The 21,520-nt window shown below is 44.8% G+C and overlaps 1 protein-coding gene across 4 annotated transcripts in view; it reads left to right on the top strand.

Annotated features, from left to right (window-relative positions):
- zmym2 (zinc finger, MYM-type 2) overlaps window positions 1-16,500 on the top strand; it is a 33,383-nt gene extending 16,883 nt beyond the window's left edge. For all 4 annotated transcript variants that reach the window (XM_076263248.1, XM_076263245.1, XM_076263247.1 and 1 more), the window contains exons 9-23: window positions 570-720; window positions 2,145-2,317; window positions 2,753-2,918; window positions 3,067-3,101; window positions 3,340-3,481; window positions 4,954-5,084; window positions 6,096-6,225; window positions 6,487-6,732; window positions 8,927-9,084; window positions 9,654-9,849; window positions 10,688-10,833; window positions 12,523-12,637; window positions 13,111-13,356; window positions 14,244-14,370; window positions 14,730-16,500. In XM_076263248.1, coding sequence (XP_076119363.1) covers window positions 570-720; window positions 2,145-2,317; window positions 2,753-2,918; window positions 3,067-3,101; window positions 3,340-3,481; window positions 4,954-5,084; window positions 6,096-6,225; window positions 6,487-6,732; window positions 8,927-9,084; window positions 9,654-9,849; window positions 10,688-10,833; window positions 12,523-12,637; window positions 13,111-13,356; window positions 14,244-14,370; window positions 14,730-14,979 — 2,412 coding nt within the window. In that variant the 3' untranslated portion in view covers window positions 14,980-16,500. The remainder of the gene's footprint in view (window positions 1-569; window positions 721-2,144; window positions 2,318-2,752; window positions 2,919-3,066; window positions 3,102-3,339; window positions 3,482-4,953; window positions 5,085-6,095; window positions 6,226-6,486; window positions 6,733-8,926; window positions 9,085-9,653; window positions 9,850-10,687; window positions 10,834-12,522; window positions 12,638-13,110; window positions 13,357-14,243; window positions 14,371-14,729) is intronic.
- The last annotated feature ends 5,020 nt before the right edge of the window (window positions 16,501-21,520 follow it).

The following is a 21,520-nucleotide window of genomic DNA, read 5'->3' as shown; positions in this document are numbered from 1 at the left end:
TGCCTTGAGGCACATGCTTCAAATTTAGCACAAATGTTTACTTGGACCCTAAGAGGAACTGATTAGATTTTGGAAGACCAAATTTTGGGTCAAGGTCACTGTGATCACATGTATGACCCATTTCTGTGAAAACATAAACTGTTGAGTTGCCTTTCCCTGGCATAGAGAAGTTTCACTGCGCACACCGCAAAGACTTCCCACCGTCAATTAGAATGTAGGCTGCATTCTGCTGCTGGTGGGATATGCAGATACACGGGCGTAATGCTAACTATCAGGATTATATCTCCTTACCACAGTATCTGATGACTACATTGTGCTATAGGCAGCGATGACTTTCTGATAGCTTTGTGGTTCAAATGTGCATTACAACATGTGGGACTTGGACATTAATATAGTCCTCAGATTACTTCCTACTTCTCCCAGGACTGATGTGACGTGGATGCTCTTGGGTTGCGCTTTAGTTCTCTGCTATGCCTGATGTCTCATCCTTTCGCTGTGTATGAGCTGTTCTCACTGACCTGTGTCTGTGCGTGTGTGTGTGTGTGTGTGTGTGTGTGTGTGCGCTACAGAATAAAGTATACCAGTTCTGCAGTAAGACGTGCTGCGAGGACTATAAGAAACTGCACTGCATCGTGGCCTTTTGTGAGTTCTGTCACGAGGAGAAGACACTTCACGACACGGCCAAATTCTCCGGGGTCAGCCGGCCCTTCTGCGGCGAAGGTCTGTACCAGCCTCTCCTCTAGCACTGCCTTTAGTGCTGCACTTCTGCCATCTTCTTCCATAACATTAATAACTAAGCCACGGCAATCTGGCCAGAGAATGAGTTGACTATTTGTTTGCCTTTATTTACTTCAAAATCAAATGAACATCACATCCTTCCTGACCTGTTGGCCTACTGTTAATAGGTGGAGTGTACTGCATAGTTCTCGTTGTTTCTAGCTTGCTGTCAATCAAATGGCAGGAACGTGACCAAGCACATAGTTTATGTCGCATACAAACTCATTGGGTCATTTAACTCTATTTGCTGTCTCAGCTCAAGTTAGTATTGTATAATTTTCTCAGACAGCTCGCTGAACAGCTACAAATCACAGTGTCTGTCTGTCTGTCTGTCTGTCTGTCTGTCTGTCTGTCTGTCTGTCTGTCTGTCTGTGTGTGTGTGTGTGTGTGTCTGTTTGAGGTGCATTATATATTAGGCTTTCAGACTCCATTAGTTCCCAGCTTGTCAATGCTGGCCTAGTTGAGTCCTGCGCCAGGAACAGCAGCTAACCAACAGAGACCTCTCTTCTCCTCTCCTCTCTTCTCTTCTTCTCTTCTCCTCTCTTCTCCTTTCTTCTCTTCTCCTCTCTTCTCTCTTCTCCTCTTCTCCTCTCTTCTCTTCCCGCTGCTGAACACTGCACAGTCTCCCCCGCAGCATGTAGACATAGACAGGGCTACAGCACTGCAGCATTTGTTACTGTTATGAGCATAAAGCATTTAGGCTTCATATAATTGTTCAATGGCAAATGTCTACAATGCTTAAAGGTGTGTGTGTGTGTGTGTGTGTGTGTGTGTGTGTGTGTGTGTGTGCCTGTGTTTTATCAGTCTTGTGGATTCTTGATCATTTATTTGTATTTTGTTGGTTCAGGCTTTTTATATTACATGTGTACATGTTCAGAAGAGAAGAATACCTAAGCCAAAAAAGATATTTAGTACATTCGTGTTTTAACTGACACTATTTTGTTAACTAAGCCAGTAGAATTAAACAATGAAGTTCTCTGAAAATCTAGGTGCCTATGTTATCAGCAACACAGCCGTCTGAGCGTTTGTATCCAATAAAATGCCTCCTGATAACCTCTCATCAGTTAGATGCCATGTGGCCTTTAGCTGCCTCTAGATGGAGTCCTTTTCCTCTCAGTTCTCTCATCTTAACCCCCGCACACTGCAGGTCAACATGGTCAGTTCCCTCACTTGATCCTGAACATTCTCGCTGATGGGCTTTGTTACAGCAGCATGAATGCATTATTAGAATTGTGATATCAGATTGTTGAGTTCCCCTCTGGTTTCCACCCTACGCAGGAAGTGTATGATTGATTAGGGCCCTCCCTTGCAGCCTGTTGCTAATCAGACCCCTCCTCCCTCCCTCCTCTCCTTTCCCTCCACTGCAGGTTGTAAGCTGCTGTTCAAACAGAGCTTTGCACGGCGTCTGGGCCTCAAGTGCGTCACCTGTAACCACTGCAACCAGATGTGCAAGAGGGGCATCACCAAGCAGTTTGACAGCGTCACCAGGGATTTCTGCAGCGAAGCCTGCTCCAAGAAGTTCCACGACTGGTACTACAAGGTCAGAGGTCACAAGGCTTGGATTAGAGGGGGAAGTGACGGGGCGGAACTTTTAGTAGGTAACGATTGTAGATCACCTTTGAGGCTCTTGAGATCGTATTTCAGAAATGAACATCAAATCGGGTATTGCCATAGGGAAGCCACCACTCCCCATAATAAAATGTGCAAGTTTGATGTGGGATATTTTAATTATATATATAATAAAATGTTTACCACTATGTGAATAGTTTTGAAAATTGCTTTTGTTATTTGATGCTTTTTATTAACTTGTGTCAACATTATGTACATAGATGGCTTGGCTATTCGAGATTTGGAAAGTGTAAGCTTGAAACTAATAACACTCCTCATAGAGATTATATTAGATTTCTATCAATTTATATGGAAACCAAGCACGGAGCATGACTGCAGCGTTGTACTTGCTCTCTCTGTCCACCAGGCGGCGCGCTGCGACTGCTGCAAGGTGCAGGGCAACCTGACGGAGTCTGTGCAGTGGCGCTCGGAAATGAAGCATTTCTGTGACCAGCAGTGTCTACTGCGCTTCTACTGCCAGCAGAACGAGCCCAACATGGCCACCCAGAAGGGCCCAGAGAACACGACCTTAGGTACCGTCCCCCCTGTGGTGACCACTCCCCTCTCCTGTCCTTACACCTGTCTGAGATAGGTGCACACACACACACACACGTACCTGTGTTTGGCTCAAGGTCTCTCATGGTCTCAGTGCTGACACGTGGTCTCTCTTGTTTCTGGCAGGAATCGGTGTGCAGACGCAAGCAACCAAGGTGACGGTGAGTGTGTGTGTTTGTGTGTCTGAAGATACAGCCTGTGTGTTATCCCACTTCAATCATGACGAGTTGTCGAGCCGCGGAAGTTACTCAGAGGGTTTAAGTTAAAAAGCTAAAAAGCTCCTCTGCGTTTTTGCCCTCTTGAAGAGAGTTTAGATTATGTCCTCTCTGCTGCTACAGTTGGTGGTCTTGGACATCGTGTTAAGTCATGGGATTAAATGTGCTTTCTGTGTTCCCGTAGCTCTTCAACCAGGGCCCGGTGTCGTACGCGGGCGGAGGGATCCTGAAAGACGTGAAGAACAAGGCGGTGTTGTGCAAACCCCTCACTATGACCAAGGCCACCTACTGCAAGCCGCACATGCAGAGCAAGCAGCTGCAGACAGGTGTGTGTGTGGTTGTGTGGTTGTGTTATTGCTTGTAGGTTTTGATTTGACCCTCTGTACAGATACATGTGTTTTGACCACAGTCAGTGAAAAGCAACAACTGAATTGTAACACTCCAGTCAATTGACCGATCCCAAGCCCCTCCTCCCATTGTCAGTCCCATAGTTACTGTTGCTAAGTCGGACAAGGTTGCAGGGAAGTGTGCGAGAACGCGTGTTCAACGTGGGGACGCAGCACCATTTAGCCGAGTGCAACAGTGTATGCTGGATTTCTGGGCGTCAAGTAATATTGATATATTCAAAAAACAGAGGTCAGAAAGGCGTTCAGAAGGAAGAGTTCAAATAAACATGATACAAATGTAGGCTATTGAAAAGAAACCACTAGACCTACCCGAGTTTAAACCCATACAACGCACGACATATCTGCAGTTTGCAGACATGATTTGTCTTGCACAAGACTTCACCAGTGCATGCTATACTTAATTTAAATGTGGGCAATGTAGTAGGCCTAATATTAGCAATTTTGAGACTGCATAGCCTATACAGCAAGGCATAGTTTTGAATCGGCACATGATTTGATCTTTAGAAGACATTGGCTATCTCTCGTTCAGCCATCAATGATGCATCGCGTTAGGCTATTATTGCGTTTGTTGAAAAAATGATCGTTAGCTTATTTCTGTGAACAGTCTTCTATCCCAAGTTAAACATGGCAAGGTAGCCTGTGCCTAAAAGCTGAAAGTATTCTTGTTGTGTGTAAGGCGATACGTAATTGAAGGTGTAGCCTATTTGCGCGTCTTCCAATCGTATGAGTGTGCGAGTTCAGTTCCTGCAAGGTATAATTTTTTGCGTAGGCTTATGCTGTCGTTTCAACAGTGGAAACCAGGTTTAGTTTTGTTTTTGTGTGTAGTTATGAACACACATAAAGGGAACATTTTCGTACACACTCAGATTTCTTTACTGAAAAGTAGCAGCCTATCCAAAGTTATGCAGAGTTAGGCCTATGTCTGTTAGCGTTTCACACGGTCAGGATATCGGATGTCACTTCTACAAGTATCCCAGGCATATATTTGAACCTTTTTGAGCTCTTTAGTTATTTAGTTACTTAGGCTACTCGCAAAAGAAGCATTATAGCATTCGCATAACCGGCGTATTGTAGGCTATTGACCGAGGTTGCCCGAGGTCCTCCGAAGTCCTCATTGTGACATAGTAAAAGGGGGCGGGGCTTGGGATCGGTCAATTGTCCATAACATCCAAAAAGCCGCTTATAACATGAGCAAGTAGATCAAGCTGGTTGTTTAGCTCTGTTGTGCTTTATGTTTGCTCTCAAAAGCACATTTGACACAGTGGTGCCATCCTGCTTACCTTGAGTTTTTCAACTTTGGGGTGTAGAGGAAAGAAACGGCCTTCTGGCTTTCCCGAGTGTACACTTTTATATCTTCTAAGCACATAAACAGTGTTTGTTTGTGTGTTCAGATGAGGCCGGCACGGATCAGCTGGTGAAAAAGGAGTACGTCCCTGTGCCTATCCCGGTGCCCATCTACGTGCCTGTGCCCATGAACCTCTACGCCCAGACCACCCCTGTGCCCGTCACCGTGCCCATCCCAGTAAGAACTCGCCTCTGTCGACCTTCCTGTCTCTCCGGGCATTATAGACCCTTTTGTTAGATTTTAGTGGTTTTCTGTATGTCATTCTTTTGGTTCTTTGTTTAATACTGCAGAAACTGCGGGGACAGGATGTTTATTGTAAGCAGACAGAATGTTGTCACCTTACAATAGCAAATGGTGTACCTAACTAATTGTTCCCCCACAAGACGTCTTAATTGAATAAGACTATATCACTGCCTGTTTCCCCCCCTCCAATTTGACCCCAGACGTGAATGTATATTCTGGTATTATAATTATCCAGGAGTTTCCCAGATCTTGGCTTCAGTTTCTTACCTTGGCTTCATCTTGCAACACTGTGCTGTGCTGTGCGTACAACAGGGTTTCCAGAACTCTGTTGTTACATCCTGAATAAAGAAGTATTCTTTCGCAAGCCAGCCTCAAGTTTTACCTGCTCTTAACTACACTGGAATCTACTCGGTCAACTGTGTCTCCATTTGGAATTAAGGAGACAATTTTAATAGCATTCTTCACTTTCAACAATAAAAACAAAAACAATGCTTGAACGTTCTATTTTGCTCCCAATCTACTTTCTCTGCATTAAGATAACATATGGAATGTTAAAAACGGAAGCCTTGTGGGGCCAACTATGATGCTGATAATGGAACTCTCTTGAAACGGTCTATAGTTTTCATTTTTTATCTGATAAATTGATACTATATTCGCCCCAAAGGGAGTTTAGGAAATTGTCTATTTTTGCTCACTTGTATTGTAACCCAACCTTTCCATATCTTTTATGCTTTTACTGTAAATGGACGCAGAGAAATTTGCATGTTGCATGCATGTTGATTTTTGTTTTCAGTGGAATTCACATGATCTACTTGTCAACTTGTCATTTCTTGCCTCTGTTCCCCACCTACCACATATGTCTGTCTTCATTTTACACTATTCCTTCCTTCCTCCCTTCCTCACCTCCTTCCTTCCTCACATACTGACTGTGTTGTCTCCCCTAAGGTGCCTGTGCCGTTAGTCCTGCCCACCACGCTGCAGAATGTGGATCAGATACTGGAGGCCATCAACGAGCTCAGGGCCAAGCTGCCCCCAGACCTGCTGGCCATGGAGGACACCAAGCCCGACCTCATAGGTGAGCAGGTGGAGGACCTGAGAGAGAAAATATTTAAATTTTTTGCTGTAGACGATCCTAAGATTTATTTATTTATTTTTAATTTAAAGGTAATCTTACAAGTAAATATTAATATGAATTAAATATGTGAGGTTCTTTTATTCTGGATGCAGCTCTTAATCATGCTTCTCTATGTAGCTCTGTGGTGTAACAGGAGCTCACTTACTCCTTGTGAGCAGACATGTTTAAAGGAGTGTGTGTGTGTGTGTGTGTGTGTGTCAGTGGTGAAGAGTGAGGAGGTGTTGGGAGCTGGACAGCAGGTGAAGAGTGAGGAGGTGTTGGGAGCTGGACAGCAGGTGAAGAGTGAGGAGGTGTTGGGAGCTGGACAGCAGGTGAAGAGCGAGAGCAGCAGCGATGGCAGCAGCAGCAGCAGCAGCAGCAGCTCAGAGGAGGAAGAGGAGGAGAAGGATGACGAAGAGGGGGACAAGTACGAGCCTGACCTGGATCTGGAAAACGACTTCCCATTAGGTAGACTACATACGCATTTATGTTCTCTCGTTACAAAGTTAACTTTGGTCATAATAGGGTCAAGACCACGCCCATTATATAGCACACACTGACTGTAATCACTATATCATCAAAGCCTTGCTTTGTTGCCATGGAGCCATCGGTTACTCTCTCCGGTTGCCGCGGCAACGCTTTCACCACTTGGCGGAGAGGTGTTGCATAAAGGCAGCCGTTGTGGTGGTTGTGTGGAGGGGAGGGTCTCTGGTCTCCTGGAAGAGGGTACAGTCATTTTTCTATTGAAATTCCGCGGATGGCTATTTTCAGGCCCACAGTCATCTGTGGACGTGACACTGACCGTCAGAGGGGATTTGGAGATTGGATATTTATACACAAAAGGATTTGGATTGATGAGTAAGAGAGAGGGAGAGAGAAGGGGGGGGGTGGGCTCCGCAGTGGAAGCAAACGAAAGGTTGGGCCATTGGCGAGCTCCCCGACATTATGCAACGGTATGTGCTGAGAAGAGCAGCATTGACCCTCTGGGGTTCTGGACAGTGGTCAGTCTGTAACACTGCAGGGGGTTTTCATTGGGATACCGCTGGCTTTGCAGGCCTATTTGGGCTCTTGGTCCATCCGTGTGTCGGCGTCTCCCCATGTCCTGCTCTCAGTTGGGAGCAGGGGGCAGTGTGTGCCATGTATGTACTGTGTATGTGCTGTATGCAAAGCCCATATGGGATGAATGCAAAGAAATGATACAGAATTTCTCACATTTCTCCATGCCATTGCTACTCGTGTGTGTGTGTGTGTGTGTGTGTGTGTGTGTGTGTGTGTGTGTGTGTGTGTGTGTGTGTGTGTGTGTGTGTGTGTGTGTGTGTGTGTGTGTGTGTGTGTGTGTGTGTGTGTGTGTGTGTGTGTGTGTGTGTGTGTGTGTGCGCATAACCATTCACACTGAGCTGAACACGCACGCACACACACACACACACACACACATACACACATGGGAACCAGAGAGAGAGACAAACTGAGATGAATAGCAGTTTGGTTCTCCTCTTCCATGCAGGAGACTGTTGGAGATGGCGAAATTACTGTGTGTCTGTGCATGATCTAAATGTGTGTTAATAACCATCAAAATGAGTGTGTGTGTGTGTCAGCGTTTCCGCTTGAAACGGGGGGGAAAAGTGACCGGCAGAGGTTTCATTTTCCGGACATTTTGATGACATGCTGGTCAAATATCCTATTATCGCTTCTTAATTAGTCAAGTTGAGGAAAACTGGAGGCAGGCTATGTAGCTTAAAGAATGACATAATCACGCCATATAGAATGCAACATGTTATTTAGCCTACTAAACATGCTTAACTCCAACAGCCGTGGCCTACTGGTTAGCACTTCGGACTTGTTACCGGAGGGTTGCCGGTTCGAACCCCGACCAGTAGGAAGTACCCTCACTGCTCCCCGAGCGCCACTGTTGTAGCAGGCAGCTCACTACGTCGGGATTAGTGAGTGCTTCACCTCACTGTGTGTTCACTGTGTGCTGAGTGTGTTTCACTAATTCACGGATTGGGATAAATGCAGAGACCAAATTTCCCTCACGGGATCAAAAGAGTGTATATATACACTTACCTACTTACTTACTTACTTAACTAGTGTCAATTTAAAGATCCGTTATTTCCATTTTTTGGATTAGACTAGCCAGTGTCTATGCTGTTTTCATGGACAGCAAGAATCCGCTTCGTCCATTGTTTTAAATACCGTTGTTTTGTTGCTTCTACCCACGTTATCTCCAGAGGTTCAGCAGTTTAACTTGCGCAGATGTGCGCACACACATTGAATGAGCGCTCACACCACTACCCCCTAATGCTTTGCCTCTTTATTTGATAACCATAAATTAAGAAATATTTCCTAGTCTGGAAAATGTTTTCTTTCGGTCCACGGTTCCATGAGTTCATAGAGTTCCGCAGTTGCATTCAATTGGGCCACAAATTATCTGCGGACCAGCAATGTCCTTCGAGGAGGCCCTAAGCCTGCAGATCATAGAAAGAGAAAGCTTATTACCGGACAGTGGACACCTGGTGTGCGTGCGTGCGTGCGTGCGTGCGTGTGTGTGTGTGATCTGAATGTGTGTGTGTGTGTGTGTGTGTGTTATCTAAATGTGTGTGTGTGTGTGTGTGTGTTCATAACCATCAAAATGAGTGTGTGTGTGCATCTCTTCTCCATACAGCCTCGGAACCTGTGCCTGTAGCAGAGGGGTTGGATGCAGAGATGGGCTTCACACTGCCCCCTGTGCTAGCTGAGGAGAAGGAAGAGATGGGCTTCACACTGCCCCCTGTGCTAGCTGAGGAGAAGGAAGAGATATCTCGACCCAGGGCCAGGCGGAAGGTACTGACCGCACGCACACACGCAAGCACACGCTTTTAGATTGTGAACACACACACGCGCACAGCCATGTGAGTGTGCACAGACAGACACACACACACACACACACACACACACACACAAGCGCACGCTTTTAGATTGTGAACACACACACGCGCACAGCCATGTGAGTGTGCACAGACACACACACACACACACACACACACACACACGCACACACACGCACGCACACGCACGCACACCTGTCCTATGATTATAATCAACTCTACTGCTGTTCACATCCTGATGATTGTGATGAGTGAGTTATGAAATGAGGACATTTCTGCAGCCAGTGCGTGCGTCTGCCCTTAAATACCCTGTGCTCCAGCAGAACTATAATAAAACTTCTGTATTTGTGCCCAGTTCTGAATCTAGCTGGGTATACTCTCAGCAAAATAAAGCTTCCTTTCAAAGACCTCCTAATAAAGCAGATTTGGTTTGTCTATCTGTTTGATTTATATGTCTATTTGATTGTCTGTGTCTGTCTGTCTGTCTGTCTGTCTGTCTGTCTGTCTGTCTGTCTGTCTGTCTAGGGATCGAAGCGGCAGGCGGTGGAGGAGGGCTCCCCTGCGCCTGCGTCCCCGTGTGCGGAGGCCGATCTCGAGGCCGGGTCAGAGGAGGGGGCCATCCCCCTCAGACCCCACTATGGGCTCAACGCCTGGAGGAGGTGGGCCGCCACCGCTTCCCAACAGGAAACAGACGCCCCTGCGCAGGAAGGACCCAAACAAGGTGAGTCCTGTGAAGTCCCCACCACAGGGGGCAGGACAGGGAAAGGAATGGGAGGTTTTTAGAGACCGTCAGAGAGTGAGGAGGTGTGAAACATTGAACGCCCCTCTAGAAGGCTTGGAAAGTTAGTAATGTAGAAGTTATGAATGGTTGTCTGAGCAACCAGGAAATGTGATCAATGTGATGATTATGTTCCGATTGTTTGTTGAAGTGTATGATCGACTTGGTTAACTTGCTTAGTGAACTTGCAAGCAACAATAAGCAAGGCTCGCACAGCATTCCCCAAAGTTCATTGGGTTTGTTACCCTCCTCCCAGGTGTCTAATGATTATATCTCTATTGCTGTTCACATTCTGAACCCAGATGTTGACTCTATATGAAATATGAGGACACTGCTTACTTCACTCTGGTCTACCTGACCGTAACCCATCCTGTACACTCCGGGGAATTAATTCACACACACACATCTGTGCATGTTAAATGCGCTATAAAAATAAAATTGACTTGACTTGACACAAGCTTATCGATAGCTAAAAAGGGAAGTTCATGAAATCGTAGGCTAGGTTATAAGCAGTATTGATGACCACTTTGAGGTTAGGAAAGATCAAGAGGACTTGGCCGGGTAGGTATCTTCTCATTCCCCATGGCTTTTTCTGTCATTTAGTTTTTTTTTTTATCTCAGAGGTAGATGATGTTCGTAATAGAGCAGTTGTATAGCATAGGCATGTGATAGTAAAATGTAGAGGATATTTCAATGGTGTAGTCGTATAGGATAATTTGGGGAATGAAAACGAGGATGTTATTATGGTCATAGTGATTTGGTGTTGTCCCTGTTGCCTCAGGTGTGCGTGTGAAGAGTAACCTGCTGTCCCTGAAAGCGCCCCGTTTGAGCCAGGCGCTGTCCCGCTTCGTACGAGAGGTGCGGCGGCCCAAAGGAGAACGCTACGCCCCCGACAGCATCCTCTACCTCTGTCTCAGCATCCAGAAGGTGAGACGCCACCGTGGGATGGAACGTGTGTGTGTGTGAGACCAGGAGACTGGTGTGTGGAGGTGTGTGTGGTTGCTGTACGTAAATGGATCCAAGTTATTAACCACCAGGCATTTTTCGAAAAATAAGTCTGACGGGGCAAACAAGTTTAGCTTTGTCCAGAAGGGACTTAATTTCCGATGATGCCAGGTGGACAACATATTATCATACAACTTATTATACGGTTACTTGCAAAATGCTGTTACCGTTTTGTGGCCTCCACCAAGAAACAAATAGTTTGAGTTTTAATGTTTCAGATGTTGCATAGCAAAGTACTACTTGCTATACAAGTGAATGGACTACTGCGGAATGATATGAAAGACTTGAATCAGAAGCACAAATCCTGTTGCCCATTGTAGCGGGCATTCATTTTTTGCAGCGGTCATCATACAGAATTATCAGACATACGGACAATGAGAAGGTCTGTTCATGGTAATGAAACTTTCAGCAGCGTTCTGAACTGTAGAGCCATATAACAAATATAATACCTTTATTCGCTGATGTCTGTATGTATTTTCAGTCAGATATTTGTTGGAAATGTGCTTTCAAAACATTCTGTGTGATGTCACATGGCATGTCACATGAGACCTGATGTTCTTTACTCCTTGAGAAGGTACAATAGGCTTCTGTAACTTTAGCACATTCCTACCCACCACTTAGATTGATTTGTCATAGTTTGGGGTTCCATGTAAGTTGTAGGAACCTGGAGTAGCTTGTTTTTTTGGAAATCACAAGGTCAGTAGCCATGACCCTGAGAACAGGGCCGTATCAAAAAACGTAATTATAATATCATGGTATACAACTGTAGCTAAGTCAGTACATTAGTTTGTTGTGGTTGTAGTCCCACGACCACTGTTGCTATGGAAGGTAAAGAGGTCTACTGAGGAACTGCATGCTGTTATGTGAGAGACCAGGTTTCAATCTACATGCCATAGGATATCGAAGCAGCGACTGCTTTTGTTGGCTCGCTGTGAAAACCTTCTCCGTTTCATTATCGCCTCTCTGAAATGGCTCCGCTGGCTGTTACATGGGACCAGCCCTGTGTAATGTGTGTGTGCATAGCCCTGTGTAATGTGTGTGTGCATAGCCCTCACTCCGACCTGTCCCCTTCTCAGAAACTTCCCTAGAGGGTGAGAGGGCGTCAAGGCAGTGGGGTGGTGAACTTCCGAGCAACTCTGAGCGAGGCCCGCACAACATTCCCAGAATTCATTGTGGTCTGTTATCCCCCTCCCAGGTGTCCAGTGATTGTAGCTCTATTGCTGTTCACATCCTGAACCAAGGTGTTGACCTGTATATGAAATATGAGGACACTGTTTGCGTCACTTTGGTCCACCTGACCTTAACCCACCCTCTGCTCAGTGATGTCATAAAGGGCATGTCTCAATATGCTCTGCACCAAGTGGCTACAAGTATATGTGAAGAGCAGGGCAGATGATCTAGCTAGAATGGAATAATGCAGGGATGTCCTGTCCTCAACTCCTCATGAATAATGAATATCATGACAACCTTTGATAATGGTTAGTAATGAAAGCTCAATGTTCCGCAGCATTAATTACCTGCTGCTGGTAGCATCTGACTGTGTGTGTGTGTCTGTCTGTCTGTCTGTCTGTCTGTCTGTCTGTCTGTCTCTGTCTGTCTGTCTGTGTGTAGCATTTGCAGGACAAAGGGAGGACGGATGACCTCTTCAGTGATCCCTGTTACAGGCAGTTTGGAGAGGAGCTGAACAAGATCCTCAAAGACTGGCAGCCCAGCGTGTTGCCTGACGGTGAGTCCAGCACCACACACATCGGCGCACACTCACCTCACTCTCACCCTCTTCCATCATTTTCACATCTTTTCTAGTCCTACACAAAAGGCTGTTGAAGGTTGGCAGAGCATAATGGCGTACTCTATGAGGCAAAGCAGCATGATTTTCTCTATATATCCTGGCAAGGCCGTGCTACATCGTCGTCATGTCTAGTCATAGTCAGCCTTTTGTGCTGTGTTCATGAGCAGGAATGTCCTATGATTATAACAATTGCTGTTCACATCCTGAAATATGGTGTTGACTAACTTGATATGAGGACATGGTAATGGTTAGAAGGGTACTTCTGAACGTGGAACTTGAACTGCTAGACCTCTCATCCTCTAGGGCAGATCAGATGAGACTGTTGCAACTCTGTTCTGATATGGATGTCCATGTAATGGTAAACATGTTATGTTTTGTTTGTTTGTTTGTGTGTGTGTGTGTGTGTGTAGGTTCTATGTGGGGACGCGTGCAAGAGCGTTGCCTGTGGGACAGCGGTCAGCTGGGCGAGCAAAGCCCGGAGGCGCTGCTGCGCTCGCTAGTCTACCTGAACACCAAATACTTCGGCCTGCGGACCGTGGAGCAGCACCTGCGGCTCTCCTTCGCCAACGTGTACGGGCCCAGCCGCACCGACCCGCTCACGCACGAGGTCTCGGTCCGCATACGCGTCCCCTCCATATCACAGGACGAGCACCAGGGTACGCCCCCAAAACAGAGCACTCGGCTCATTTAAATGTGAATCTGACACCAGCTTGTTATTCAGGTTATCTGAGGATAAGTGAGTGGACAGTTAAGTGTGTTCTGAGTAAGGGATAATGTATTGTCCGCCGGTAATTATAAGAAAATAAGTCCCTTCAGGTCGGGACTTATTTTCTGATAATTACCGGCGGACAATACATTATCCCGCTTATTACACGGCTACTTGCCAAAACGAGAAAAGAAACCTAACACGATGAATCTTTAAAAATGATTTTGCTACCGTTTCGTGTCTTCCACTGACAAAAGAAATAGTTCGCCACACAGATAGAACTTGACAGTTTCAGGTGTTGCGTGGCAACGTCTTACTAGCTTACTTTCCCTTTCAATGAAATTCCATTGCAATAAGCGAACGGAATTCTTGCGGAGGGATATGAAGGACGTTAATCAACCCGTTGCCATTGACAGCGGTGATTATATACTTTGCCGGTGATTTATATAGATTTAACATAGGCCCGAATGTTGGGAAGGCCCATTCATGTGAATGGAACTTTCTGCAGCACTCTGAAGAGCCGTGTAATAATATGTAATACACTGCATGGTTGCTGATTGCGAATTCCAGGCAGCACACATGCTGAAAATCAGGCCTTAGAGTTGGATAGTTAGATACAAACAGCTTTGATCATTTCTTATAACTTCAGGCACAGAAATGTTCCTTTCATTAAGTCCTGTGAAGTTGTTAACCCTTATCCATACTGAAAGGCGCCATCAATTGCTGTAACTGCTTCATTACGTGCTTGTCAAAGGTGATGTGATAAATCTTGGCGTGCTTGCTGTAATATGACTTATTGTAATACTTGTGTTTTGTTTTGCTGCTTTTGATTGACAGTACAAACGGGAAACAAGAGGAAACGGCAACAGAATGACTACGAGCCCGACGACGGCTCGGGAGGCTCCAGCCACTGTCCAGTGAAGAAACATGAGTGTCGCCTTTATGAAGTGTACCTGTCTAAGTGGTGAGTAACAGACTGCTCCTGCACTGCAGATAGCATCCTTTATTCCTCCCAGTGGCTGGATAGACTACATCTCCCACAATGCATGCAAAATGACTTCTGAGTGCACTGTATGTGCCTGGACCATCATGTCATCATTGTTATTTCATCTGGCTTTGCCTTCTTGTTCATTCTTCTCTCAACACATTGTCTGTGCTCTCCTCATATCTGATGCTCCATCTTTCCTTTGGTATTCTTATATTTTGTTTCTGTTTGTTCCTTTCTCACTACCCCCCCCCCCCCTTCACAATTACACGTACACTCTTTTTTTATTCTCTCTCATTTAAAAAAAAAAAATGCTTGTTCTCTATCTTCTCTGGCAGCCCTGTGTCTGTGCGGCAGCGAGCGGACCTCTTCTACATGCAGCCCGAGGCGTCGGGCGGAGGCGGTGACGACAGCAGCGGCGCCCTGTGGTTCGGCAGCTCCCCTCTGGACCGACGCGTGCTGGAGAGCTTGCTCACCCGCGTCCTCCTGGTCAAGGACATCTACCAGGAGAACCGCCCTGAGGAGGAGGAGGAGGGGGGCGATGAAGACAAAGGGGAGCAGAAAGATATGGAGGTCGCAAGGGATTAACCACCCTCAGAACGTGTCCCCTGCTTCTTGGCATCGTTCCTCCAGCCCCCTTCTGAGTGTTTGTCACTACATCACACACACACACACACACACACACACACACACGTGTGTCTCTTGGCATTATACCCACAAGCCCTCTGTCCAGGACGCTGTTTCCTTAGCCTTCCCTCCACCTCACCCTCACCCTCACCCTCATCCACACGCATCAGAACTGGTCCTAGAACATTGGAGGAGGAAGTGTGTGATGAGGTGGTGTGTTTAAAGACTGACCTGTGACCAGCGGGTCGACCCTGAGATGGGCAAGAAGGACCAGACTCGGTAGTGGGTGTGTGAGAGTGGGGTGCATCATAAAAATATATATATACATATATATATGAACACGAAAAGCAAAAATCCAGACTGCTGCTTTTCATGATTTTATTTTATTTGTTTTGTTTTTGTTTGTCTGTTTGTCTGTTTGTTTGTTTGTTTTTTTGTATTTTCCCAGGGGGGAGGAGTGTGTATATGTGATGTAGCATTACTTACTATGCCCAGATTGGGCAGCTCCGACTTGTAAATACCCGCAGTAGTGAAGCTAGGGTGTGAAGGGGATCCGAGGTGCGAAAGAGGAAAAAGTGTTTGTTCCTGAAAAATCCATGAAAATTAAATAATAAAAAAGGATTAAAAAAAAACACACACACAAAACACGGACACTCCTCAAAAAAGCTTCCTGAATCTGCTCTAACTCTGACCCCAATTTTTTTTTCTTCTTTTTTTAAGTGACTTATTTATTACGATTGATTGAACTTTGATTACTATGTGTATTTCCGTTCATAAGTGGAGGGATCCCCAGTGTGTGTGTGTGTGTGTGTGTGTGTGTGTGGACATATGCCCTTTATCTCTCCTACTCACTCCTCCAGTACGAACATTAAAGACCTGATACAGGCCAGGAGTTGTCCAGTGTGGTTTCACTCCTTTATCTCCTGTTAAGCCGCCTTCTCTCTCTCTGTCTGTCTCATTCTGTCTATCTCTCTCTCTTTCTCTTTTTTCTTTCTTTCTTTCTATCCTGCTATCTTTCTTACTCTTCTTTCTCTTTCTCACTCTCTTTCCCAGTTTTTCTGCTGCTCATTTCGGAGAGGGAAAGGATGCAGGATGTGTTTGTTTTTGGTGGGGGCGGTGGGGCTGTTTGAGTTTCTAAAGCCACTGTTCCTCTTCCATTTCAGTTTACTTATTTTGACTTTCCTTTTTTTTGTGGATATTAAGTTTGAAATAAACAAAAGCATTTGGCCACAAATGCGTTGAAGACTTCACATCTTAAACATTTTTTGCTGAAATGTGGGTGTCGAGACATCCTGTTTGGTGAGCGTGTTATACTTTGTGTTAAACTTTTTACTTGCATCCAAGCTACGTTTGATCTCTTCGGTTTCTGTTCAATGTTGGAATTTTATTTATGTGAAGGAAAAACGGTTACTTCATACCTTTTCATTTAAATTCATGTTGTATTTTTATTTTCTTAGAATAAATTTCAAATCCATATATTCACTGTGCCTGCCAGAGTGTGTGAAATGAAATCAGTGTCAAATGTGCTCGACTTTAGTCTGTTATGCCATATTAGTGGTGTTTAAGCAAACATGTCCACCAGATAGACCAAAAGTTGGCGAGGAGGATCTAGGTCTTCGTGTGTGTGTGTGTGTAGGAGCACGGGTATTTCTTGCACTAGTATGAGTGTGTTTACAGTACTTACGTGGCTCCTGTATGCATACTGTACAGTTGCTATATATAGAGGAGGCCTGCCAAGCTTTCCATGTTGAGCGGATAAGCAACTATCCAGCTATTAATATCCTCCCAGAAGGTCTCTCTTGCTCTACCCTCAGCCTACAGAGTTAGGATCACACAGGTCTTCAGAAGGAATTTGGGAGACAGGGTTTGGTTTTTGCCATGGCTAAAGGCGTGGTTACTGTTGAGGTTACGTCTCTTTGACAGACGGGCACGGCACAAGCAGTGATATCTGACTGTTGACAGGCAGGCAGGTTGGGCTGGGTGTGTCATGTCACCAACTCGAGGCTCAAGGTCGCTTGGTATGATGTCACATACCAAGAGGTGGTCCGAAGTAAGTGATTGGCTACAGTAAACAATGATGAGAGACTTTTTTCATCGCCTTGGGCGCCTGGTTGATCAGTCACTGAGTCATCTGACATTGTTTGTAAACCTTTTGGATTTACCCATGATGTGGGTCTATGTGGAGACCACTGACATAAAATACGGTCATCCGCTTTGACCAGATATTTATAGCCATGAACTTCAGGCTGCTTCCTCTGTGGTTATTAACAGATGCATGGATGTTTTGTCTGTGTGTGTGTGTGTCTCGAATGGAGGTAACTTTTTCCCACAGAAAAAAAACACTACTACTAGAATGGTAACATTTTGGAATTTACACTTTTAATAAGTCAGCATTACAATGTTTTGTATACGTAGCCCATTACTGTTTGCAGTATTGCTAAGCAGTGAGATGTGCCTTCCAGAGCTGGACAGTGAGAAGTATGGAATGCTATCCAAAGTCCTCAACAACATGTGAAATGTGTTGGAATGGTGTCAATGGACCGTATAGTAGAACATATTAAGTTGTAATCCGAAAATAGAAACACCTTGATGATTTTCAAGAGCTCTTGATATTTTAGGATAATATACTGCAATGCATACACTCTGGCACCACAATGCTATATGATCAACACAATGCAAATAAAGGTCAACAGGGACAGCTCATCATTGGGAGAGAGGTGAGTAAGGCCATGATATACAACTGATGTAATACATGTTAGTGTGAGCACTGAGGTTACAGTTCTGCTGTGTGTGTGTGTGTGTGTGTGTGACTAAAGGTCCTATTAGGACCAAAGAGCTTTTACCATTAACTATATTCTTCCCTTTAATTCTCTGGCTTGTCACTATTTCACTGTGCAATTTGATGTGGTCATGACAGGGGGCACCACTGTGCAAAAGGCAAGTGTGTGTGGGATGTCCAGGGTTTGTGTTGTGTTATTGGGGTGGGGGGGTCACATACCCACCACTGGGGGCAGTGTAGTGCATTGAGGGGAGGGGGAGCAGTGTAAAAACACTTCATTAACATCACTGTCCTACACCATTATAACATACTCATCATCCATGTCTGGTGGGGGTGACCTTTAGGTGCAGATGTCAGGGGCATCTGGGAAAACATCCATTCTGTTTGCCTCCAGAGTGAGACTGACGTAAAACTGCCCCTGGACTCCCCACCACTGTATCACGGCATACAGACCTCACCCCCATCCGTGTGTGTGTGTGTGTACTGTATATTTTTACGAGGAAGTGGGTGTGTGTGTTATGTTGGACTTGCGATCAGATTAAAACATTTTTAACAAGGGCAGTTTTTTTTTTCCAGAAACCATAATCTAAGGGCCTCTGCATGCGAAGCTGCAGCTGTACATGCATTCACTTAAAAACAATATGTCGTTTTTTTTATGCGCATTTGTATGCAGGTATGACAAACCCTCCTTTTTTTTTTTTTTTTGAAGAGGCAGCTTTTTTCTTTCTCTCCTTTCCATCGGTTAGAGTTGGCCAGACTCCAATAACTTGCCCCATTGATCTGCAAGCTCAAAACCCCCCCGGCCGTGCGCTGCGCACACAGACCCAGCCTTGCGAGAGTGCGCGCGGGTGTCAAAACATTTTTCACCCTCGTGGGGCTTTTTTTTGTTTGGGCTCAATCCCCGGCCCTTTCAGGGGGCATAAAGAAAGCGCTTGGCTCAGCAGGGTCCTGGGGGATAGACTCTCAGCAGAGGCAGCCCGCAGACTATAGGTGGCGATTAGTGTCTCTAATGTGCGATGAATCCTCTTTTCGAATCACATGATATGAAGTAATGTCACCATTTAATTATAAAACAACAGGGGCTGGGGGAGGGACGGTTTGGTTGGGAGAGTGAGTGCCAGGGAGCACAGCTGGGCCACAGTGAGAGAAAGAAAGGGGGAAGCAGAATGGATGACAACTGCATTCCTGTTCATGCACTGCACCCAAAACTCACATGCAAAAAAATGGTAAATAAAGACTTATAATGAAAAATAATGTCTAGATCTCACAAGGTTGGTGTAGAATAACTGTCGCTCCCTACTTTGTTAAACTCAAAGTAATTGTCCTCTAACAAGACTGATTATTCAAAGCTGTGCTTGTCTGTCCCACTGCCCAGAGGGAAGAGGTCATGGTTTTGTTGTGATAGCCATGACACTGGCTTCTCTGCGCAGCCCAACTTAACCTTGGGGGAGTCTGTTTTTAAATGGTCGACTGTGGAGGATTAAGTTAAATTTAGGATGACCTATCCCTGTTTCAGAAGAAACAGGGAGTCGGTGGGTGTCACCCATTTGCCCACACCGACGACTATTCACCCTAAACAGTGGTGGGAGGTCTACTTCCCTCAGCAACTCCCAACTCCATCGGCAAAAATCCTGGGGACAAGTGTGCTGCTATTGTAGTGGTGAACATCACAGGATTACAGGATAATATTATGTACGGTGTATGTATATGTATGTAAAATAATTAACAGAATCAGATTTATTGCATATTACAACCCCAAAACATGTGTACGGGATGTGTAAAATGCAAATAAAACCAGAATGTCACAATATACAAGTCTCATAAACCCATATATAGCAGCAAAAAGGACAAAGACAACATATCAAATGTTGAAAATGAAACTTTGGACTATTTCATGGAAAGTATATGTAAATTTTGAATTTGATGCCAGCATGCTGTCAAAAAAAGTTGGGACAGGAGCATGTTTACCACTGTGCTGCTTCACCTCTTCATTTAACACAATTCTGTAAATGTTTAGGAACTGAGGAGACCATTTGCTACAGTTTTGAGAATTAAATGTTGTCCCATTACTCCCCGATATAGGATTTGAGTTGCTCAACAGTATGGGGTATTCTTAGTCATGCTTTTCATTCCATGATGCACCTAATTTGATAAATCTGCACTGCAGACAGGCCATCTTAGCACCTGGGCTCTTCCTCTATGGAGAAATACTGTTTAAATATATGCAGAATTCATTTTGGCATTGTTTTCCTGAAATATTCAAGGTCGTCCCTGGAAAAGACATTACCTGGATGGCAGTATATGTTGCTCAAAACCTGTATACATTATACAGAATTGATTGTGCTTTGCCAAAATGTGCAAGATGCTCATGCTGTAGGCACTAATGCTCCTCCACACCGTCATAGATGTTGGGTTTCGAACTGAGCGCTAAAACAAGGTGGATATGTTGAATACTTGGATAGGCCCTCTCCTCTTTAGCCCAGATGAGTCCATGATTTCCAAAAAGAATGGCAAACTTTGATTGGTCCAACCACAGGACCTTTTTCCATGTTACCTCAGTCCATTCTAAACAAGCTCAGGCCCAGATAAGAGGGTGGTATTTTCTGTATCATGTCTCAATGCAATTTTAGCTGTTACAATTTTGGCTTGAATTGAGTATCAAACTGGGCACATAGTGGTTATCAGAGGTTTTCCTGAGCCCATACAATGACAGGTCTGGAAACAGGTCTGATGTTGATGCAGTGCCATCTGAGGTCCAAAAGACCACGTACATCCAATTTGTTTTTCAGCTCTTTCCCTTGTTTGCAAAGATTTCTCTGGATTCTCTGAATGTTTTAATAATATTATGTCCTGTAGATGATGAACTCCCTAAATATGTCACATATTAATGTGAAGAAGCATTAAAATTACATTGTTTCATCATTTGTGCACACAGGTTTACACAGAGGGATGAATACCCCTACATCTTTACTTCTAAGAGACCCTGCCTCTCTGGGCTGCTCTTTTGCATACCCAATCGTGTTGCCAGTTACCCTAATTAGTTGTGAAACATTCTTCCTTTTGTTTTCTTATTTTTCATTACACAACTTTTCCAGCATTTTGTTACCCCGTCTCAACCTTTTTTGAAACATGTTGCTGGTATCAAATTCAAAATTAACATATATTTTCCATGAAATAATCGAATTTGTCATTTTCAATATTTGATATGTTGTCTGTATCCTTTTTCCCAACCAAATATGAGTTTAAGAGATTTGCAGATTATTACATTTTGTTTTTATTCGCATTTTACACAACGTCCCAACTTTTTCTGTTTTGGGGTTGTACATTTATCCATTACATAAATGTGTACACGCACCTTCACCATGTTACAGATCCACATACTTACCCAAGCTACGTTCCACCCCAGAGCTGTTGCAGTGTGTTCAAATATAAAACATTATATTTGCACCCTGACTGTACACATGAATGTCACATACTGACATCAAAGAATTTTTATGGGACAGGTGGCAGGGGGTGAGGGTAGTGGAGTTAAATAACTGTCATGTTGCAGTGGTAAAGTCTGATTGTAAACCTGTAGGTGTTGCTGTGGAGCATCAACCTCTAGCCACCCTTGCAGCCCCTGTTCTGAAATAACATTGGCCTCACCACTTTGTAACCATCTTTCAAAGCGACAGGCCTCTACCTCTAATGTAAGCACTGAAACTCCATGGTTATGGGAACACA

Source organism: Alosa pseudoharengus, unplaced genomic scaffold (assembly GCF_046254945.1).
Source record: "Alosa pseudoharengus isolate Yale_2024_CS ecotype anadromous, Long Island Sound unplaced genomic scaffold, YU_APseudo_1.1 YU_APseudo_1.1_scf_3, whole genome shotgun sequence".
NCBI classification, from domain to species: Eukaryota; Metazoa; Chordata; class Actinopteri; order Clupeiformes; family Clupeidae; genus Alosa; species Alosa pseudoharengus.
The sequence above is the reverse complement of the archived record's forward strand: the minus strand, read 5'-3'. Positions and strand labels throughout refer to the sequence as shown.